The 6,879-nt window shown below is 43.7% G+C and overlaps 1 protein-coding gene and 1 long non-coding RNA gene across 2 annotated transcripts; one reads left to right on the top strand and one right to left on the bottom strand.

Moving 5' to 3' along the window:
- Positions 1 to 2,188: 2,188 nt before the first annotated feature.
- Positions 2,189 to 4,566, top strand: LOC139071822 (spectrin alpha chain, non-erythrocytic 1-like). The gene is made up of 7 exons (XM_070555020.1): positions 2,189 to 2,871; positions 2,942 to 3,159; positions 3,583 to 3,675; positions 3,786 to 3,890; positions 3,963 to 3,995; positions 4,076 to 4,111; positions 4,320 to 4,566. Exons 3-7 carry the CDS (start codon positions 3,610 to 3,612, stop codon positions 4,395 to 4,397), a joined length of 318 nt encoding a protein of 105 aa, XP_070411121.1. The 5' UTR covers positions 2,189 to 2,871; positions 2,942 to 3,159; positions 3,583 to 3,609; the 3' UTR covers positions 4,398 to 4,566.
- Positions 4,567 to 4,784: 218 nt separating this feature from the next.
- Positions 4,785 to 6,307, bottom strand: LOC139071823 (uncharacterized). Its single transcript, XR_011521642.1, has 3 exons — positions 5,857 to 6,307; positions 5,099 to 5,156; positions 4,785 to 5,018 (listed from the first exon to the last, which is right to left on the bottom strand). It is a non-coding gene; the product is annotated as an uncharacterized lncRNA (long non-coding RNA).
- Positions 6,308 to 6,879: the final 572 nt, after the last annotated feature.

The following is a 6,879-nucleotide window of genomic DNA, read 5'->3' as shown; positions in this document are numbered from 1 at the left end:
TGCCGATTTCACAGCAGAAATAAACATGTTTACAGCCTGGTGCCAAAACATGTTTTTTGTCTAAATTATCTAGTTTATACTCATGACAACTCTGAGGGGGGTGAATTTTTTTCTCACTCTTCTGTTTAAGTGTATTGAAAGCCTAAAATTCTGTATAATTAATGAGCATCCGACACACGTGACCGCCGCCTCAGACCCACGTGACCACAGAGCTAGCTCCGTGGAAAGGCCTCAGTACAGCCTCGGTCTGGCTTGGAAACTGCTCCGGCATTTTGAGTCTCTGTGTTTGTGTATTCTTCTTTGGATATTATTGGTGCAATTGTTGGACAAAATGACTTGCAGTGGTATTAATTGCACTAATAGAGCGTCCAAGGAGTCTCCACTTCATTTTTTTCGGTAAGTTAAAATCTATATTCGTATTTTATGTCACTGCCACCTTTAAACTAGCTGAGTTTACCGAAGTAGCTAGCTAACTATCAGTTTAACATGTAGCATGTACTGTTTAACCATGAAATTTAAATGTAAAATACGGCAAAATAATTAATAGGGCATATTTAGATGGGTAATAGGGTAAAACCCAGTGCATTTAAGATAAAAATGGGTTGAAATATGACGGAGCGCTAAGAGGGAGACTTCTGTGTCCATTCTTCCATCCGGTAATCCCCAGCGGTCAGGCCGGGCAGCCTGACCGATCCGGTGCCTACTTGCTGCGCCTAGCTGCTGCGCGGTCTGACCGCTCGTGGAGTTTTTCATGTCTGACTTTAACCGCATCTAATACTGTATTACGGCGTGAGCGCAACAGCGACAACTTAATATCGATGTGTAAGCAGCCTGAGTGGTAGGGTGTTTTCATCTGAACCCTTAAAACCTCCAGCAGGCTATGCTGCACTATTGACGTGTTAGCGCGCGGCGCTAACAACTTAGCAACGTGACATGTCTCTGAGAAAGCGTAAAACACGGACGCTTCTTCTGAAGCGGAAAATAACACCTCTTCTTAAGCAGAGCAGGATGTCGCCTCGGCTCGTTCACGGCCGAGCCGGACTGAGCTCGATAACATTGACCAAGCACAGCCACTGGGTCGTTGTAGCTGCCACCAGGCCTGCTGAAGGAACTCCAGCGGGTTTCATCAGACTCGTAAAGTTTCTTGTTTTTGCTGGGGATTTCTGTATTTTACCGCTCCCTCCTGCAGTCTTCCCCTATTAAAATTTAAAATGTGTAACTTTATGTATTGTGATGAATGACTAATATTCATGTAAAACTAAAACGTTAGGCATTTAGGGGGAAAAAACAAAATAATAAACATTATACAGATGTCAAATAAATCAAACTGTAATTAAACTATATATTTTCAAAGTCATATAGACAGCATGATGGTTTGTGTGATCCGCGCGGTTTCACTTACACCCCTTTAATGATCAGGCTGTTTTTTATTATTTTTATCAGCTGATAGCAGTTAAAATTATGGTAAAAAATACTTTTATCTGTTTTTGATAACTTAATGCCCAGGAAGAGCATCTTCCTGGGCATTAAATATAACCCAAATGTTTTATTATGAGCAGATCTGATGAAGGTTTAGATAAGCAGTCTGCAAAGTAAAACTTGTTTAGAGTCCAAACTCTTACTAAAGCTTTTAAAAAGAAAAAATGGTTGAATTTTGAGAAATATCCACAACAGGGGAGCGAGACCTCTGAAAAATGTATATTTTCTCTGAATTCATAGAATAATGTGAAGATTCTGGGAAAAGTTGGGATTCTGAGATTAAAACGTAAATCTTTCTAATCATAATTCTGGCAGTTTTTGTGTCCTTCTGCTGTGGAAAGTCGTGCAACATGAAGATACTGAGAAGATGCTTACAACCTGTATTTTTATTCCATCCATAAATAAAATCATGAGCTATTTTTTTAATCCAAATTTGATACAAAGGGCCATCGTTGGTTCCAGACCCGTTCTAGAACATTCCTCTAATCTTAAAGTCATCATCAGTTTCTTCCTTTTAACAAATATTTATTTGTTCAAATATTTAATATTTATAACTGGAATATTTGTTCCTCCCTTTCCCACTGCAGTTAGTCCTGTCCTGCAACCCTGTTTTTGCAGCTTAGTGAAGCCAATCATCACTAACCTGGGGGTGGTTTTGGACCCAGAGATGCGGATGGACTCCCACATTAGCCAGGTGGTTAGATCCTGCTTTTCCCGGCTTCGCCAGCTACCAAAGATGAAGTCCATCCTGAAAGACGTGTCATATTTTCTCCCCAAGCTGGACCTGACCGTCATGTATCGGTCCAAAATAGTGTGATGATATTGTGTTTTTTGTACATAACAGACTTTTTAACAGACAAATTTGTCGCATTCTCCTACACCTCTTCACGGGCTCGCCACAGTAAATATTCTATTTGGCAAGAGATAAACTTTATTGTATTTATCCTAGTGAATCTATAATTAAACGGGTAAACTAGTATTAGCACATCCAACATCAAAGAAAGTAAAATGTTACTATCAGGAGAGGGAGAATGTTTAAGTGGTTAGCAGCAGTGTGCTAGCCGATGGCCCCCTCCATGAGGCCACCACAGCTCAGCAGAACATCGTTGTAGCTTCTTCTGGGGAGAAAAACACTTGGAGAAAAAATAAAGTTAACAGCTGAAATAGCAGGAAATAATACAGTTAAAGAGCAGATTGTAGAAGAAAGAAACCCCTGGGTTAAACTGGTCTGTCTACTGCATAATGCTGAACTCTAACATGTGTCCTCAGGGAAGGACCTGATTGGTGTCCAGAACCTGTTGAAGAAGCACCAGGCTCTGCAGGCTGAGATCACAGGTCATGAACCTCGCATCAAGGCTGTCACCCAGAAAGGAGAGACCATGGTGGAGGAAGGTAGAGCAGGTCTGGTCCTGACATGTTTCTGAGGTGTCTGCAGGTTCTGGCTCACTTTTTTTGGGTCCAGGTCACTTCGCTGGTGAGGAACTGAAGACTAAGCTGTCAGAGCTTCATGGACGTTGGGACACGCTAAAGGCCAAGGCGTCCCAGAGGAGGCAGGACCTGGAGGACTCTCTGCAGGCCCAGCAGTACTTTGCGGATGCTAATGAGGCCGAGTCCTGGATGAGGGAGAAGGAGCCCATCGTTGGAAGTCCAGACTAAGGGAAAGACGAGGACTTGGCCGAGGTATGGAAGTCCCTTCCTGAGAAACTCCAATCGCTTTTCTTTGCTCTCTTTCCAGTCCTTCATAATTAGTGTTTCTGTATTTGTCATTTCCTTCGGTTGTCTACCAGACATCGTTGCTCGTTTGAGCGTCTCATGGGTTAGGGGTAGAAGTGCTGGCCTCGCACAGGAAGTGATGACAAACGTGTTCCCGGCGCTCTTATTTCAAACGGTTTACAAGCTGTGATGTGTGTTCCCGCTGCAGAGCAGCCATGACACGTGGCAGCCGGCAGAAGGCTCACGCTTTTCCACTAAACACCCGCAGAGCTGCGTCTGCGGTGAACTGAGCAGGGTTTGTTTTACAGTGGCGGATCCGATTGGACCATCGCTGCGAGAAAGCTCCACTTGTGTCAGACGAGCTGAAGGTTCTGATGTTCTGCTCCACAGGCTCTCCTGAAGAAGCACGAGGCCCTGATGTCTGACCTGTCGGCTTATGGCAGCAGCATCCAGGCCCTGAAGGAGCAGGCCCAGTCCTGCAGGGTGAGTTCAGAGCCCTCGGCCCGTCAGAACATTCTTATCCACCACGTTCTAACACCAGACCTGTTAACCCGACAGCAACAAGATAATCAGCAGGTGCTTTTGTCCTGCAGGACCTGAAGGCCAACGAGTCCCGCCTGAGGGACATCAACAAGGTGGCATCTGAACTGGAGTCAGAAGGTCTGATGGCTGAGGAGGCTCCTATGGTTCCGGCTCAGGTGAGCGTCACCTGTCTGCAGCAGCTGGTCCCTCTCACTTCCTGGTTTAACTCTGCTCGTCTATGTTTGTAGCAACAAGAACATCTGGGTTCTGCTCCTGGAAAGGTGCGTGTTGTCCTCCGCCTCCACCAGAACCAGACGTGGTGTTTATGTTACCACTCATTTGTTTGTTTGTTTGTTTACAGGATGAAGCCGACTCTAACACGGCGTCACCCTGGAAGGTGAGTTCATTCAGCTGATCAGAGGTCACCTCTGATGGCCGCAGTCACGGCCGACCGTGCTGACATCACACAGGAATTCAGGTGACCCGGCAGGCACCAGGTGCTGGTGAAAGTGGGGACATGTCAGCTGGTTGCCATGGCTACAGTTATCTTTATGCATCTGTATGACTGCTGACTGGTGTGTGTTTCCTGTGACCTTTGACCTCAGACCGTACGGTTGGGCGTTCAGACGACGGCTAACTTTAATTCCATCAAGGTAAGAGGAAGCTCTTCCCTTCCTGTCTGAGTGATCCGTCTCCAGGTTTCTTCGTCCGGCGTCCAGCCCGCTGGCATCCACCTTCATCTCACCTTCATCTCATCTCACTTCATTTATAGTGCAATACTTTCACATTATCATTTTCCCACACTTCTGTATACCTGTATTTTGTTGTTTTTCAATAAAGAATGACAAATTATTTAAGTTTGGTTTTTGTTGCACACAAATATATATCTGTAAAAAATATCTACAAAGCTAATGTTTACATAACAAGTATGATCGGGTTTTGCAATACGGCACTCAAGTTTATTTTAGTAAGATTTTCAAACCAAGTAAAGTTAGTAAAGAACACATTTCTATTGTCTGCTAAGAAACTGTTGGGATTTAAAATGGGCCTGTTGTACAAATAACTTGTAAATGATTATTCCTCACTTTTGTCTTAACCAAAGAAATTCCAGTAATTGAGCAAAAACATTCATTTTTAACACTACATTTTATAAAACAGGGCGCAAAGTGTCGGCACATGTATGTATGTATGTCGATGGTCCGCCCCAACCGAACCAAGAGACACAGACGTCAGGGAGGCCAAGGTTGTCTCTGCAGCTCTCTGGGCACCACGCCTCACTCAGCTGTCTCCAATGATCCAAATGGCTATGGAGAAAAAATAACAGGTTTGGCCTAGCTGTTTAAAGTACAAAACCATACATGAAGTGGTCAAGACAGGTACTTACACTTGCTTTGTGTAGCTGACGTTGACACACAGGCTGCCATGGTGACCTTTTAATAGATCTAAAAAAATTTAATAAAAGAATGAAACTTAAAAACTCCCAAACCTCATGTCATATTTACTAATCAGCTATGGCTGATTCATTGTTTGGATCACAGTGAGTTACACTAATTCTAATATATTTTTATTTCTATTATACATACATACTTTTTAACTGTTATTTTCACATGACTGTTATCAGGCTCTTGTTCTGGTTCTGATGATAACTCTGTGTCTTCCAGTAAGTTATCTTGTGCTTACTTCATCTGTATAATGTCTCTTTACTTTTGGTAAATTGTACTGAGTCCAGAATAAAGGCTAGTTGGCTGTACAAGATACAAACAAGTATTACGTTTTGGAAATATATGAAACACCGCCAGCATCTGTTAGAGCCTGTGGCGGGTTGCTGAGGGCCGGCTCCAGCCCAGGAATGAGCTCTACACGCCGGCCGGGAGGGTTTGAAACACCGCCATCCTCTCCTCTGCTGGCTGTTCATTCTGTTATGGTTACCGGTGCTTGTGTTGCAATGTGAAACGTTTGGTCTCAGATTTTGTAAGAAAGATAATAAAATGTCCCCCCAAAATACGACTTAAATATTTTTTCTCTTCTTCATGATACATTTAATGGCTGGTGCGACTCAGGAGTGATAGCGCCGAAAAAAACTGTACTGAAAACTTGCTCAAAGCAAAATGTATTCATTACGGAAATAAATTATAAACTTACCGATTTAAAACTTTTTTAATACAGGTACTTCTCACGAACAGGCGCAGAAAACCTCCACCTAAACTCCGTGTGAGGTTCAGGTTGATGGGTGTTCCAGTTAGCTCCGGTTGGGTTGAAGCTAGGTGGCTACATCCGTTAGCTCGGCTCCCACCTCCGCTTTAGCTTTGGGTTAGCCAGGGTTAGCTTCAGGTTAGCTCGTAGCTAGTTCGCCTGGGTGTCGTCACTCGAGCCCAGCCTTACAGCCACACCCTCAGCGCCTCCTCTCTTCCCTTTTATGGAATTGTCTGGGCTGGACGGAACCTGTGACACGGTCAAAATGGCGGTGGTGGACACCTCCCATTATGGACAGATAACGTGTTATTGAAGCCTATGGAATCGAATTGTCCAGTATATGTACAGTCTATGGCACGCACGCACGCACACACACACACACACACACACACACACACACACACACACACACACACCACTCAGTCAATATGCTCTCATCCTTGTTCACTAGAGGAAAGGGAGGACAAAATGTATTTTTATGAAGCAAGAAGCTCTTAGCCGTATCATTTAAGTATCCGCTGTGAGCCAGCTGGAGGCGTGGCCAAGACTGCTGCAGTCCAGTGCGGTGCAGCAACGTAATAAAGTATGGGTGACGTCACTGTGTACCTCTTAGCCAACAGCTATGGCTAATTAAAAATCAATGTATAACAGAGTTTTAACGTGAAGAGGGAACCATAATGATTCTTTTAGGCAGATTATTTTCATTTGAACTCATTCACTGCCAGCCGTTTCTTGATCAGAAAATCCCTTTGCTGCCAGCATTTTTCAGCATTTTCACTTTTCTTTCTTTTTTGAAGAGTCACAACGTTGCGCACTATGATGACGTCAAAGTAACTTAACAAAGAGTAGACTAACCTCTTGCATCAGGAAAAATTTGCTTGTTTCGAATGTTGTCTGTTCTTTCATAAACCATTATCGAATCACTTTTTTTACAGCAGCAGCCCAAAACCATCGCCTAACACATGGATTTTC

This window comes from Nothobranchius furzeri, chromosome 9 (assembly GCF_043380555.1).
Source record: "Nothobranchius furzeri strain GRZ-AD chromosome 9, NfurGRZ-RIMD1, whole genome shotgun sequence".
Taxonomy (NCBI): Eukaryota; Metazoa; Chordata; class Actinopteri; order Cyprinodontiformes; family Nothobranchiidae; genus Nothobranchius; species Nothobranchius furzeri.
Note: the sequence above shows the minus strand (reverse complement) of the source record. Positions and strands in the feature narration are given on the sequence as shown.

What these genes read in the sequence shown, in the direction of transcription:
- LOC139071822 (XM_070555020.1), top strand. Translation starts at nt 3,610, where the DNA reads ATGTCTGACCTGTCGGCTTATGGCAGCAGCATCCAGGCCCTGAAGGAG. An exon ending in AGCAGGCCCAGTCCTGCAGG is followed by an intron (nt 3,676 to 3,785) that starts GTGAGTTCAGAG and finishes TTTGTCCTGCAG; the next exon opens with GACCTGAAGGCCAACGAGTC. An exon ending in ACACGGCGTCACCCTGGAAG is followed by an intron (nt 4,112 to 4,319) that starts GTGAGTTCATTC and finishes CTTTGACCTCAG; the next exon opens with ACCGTACGGTTGGGCGTTCA.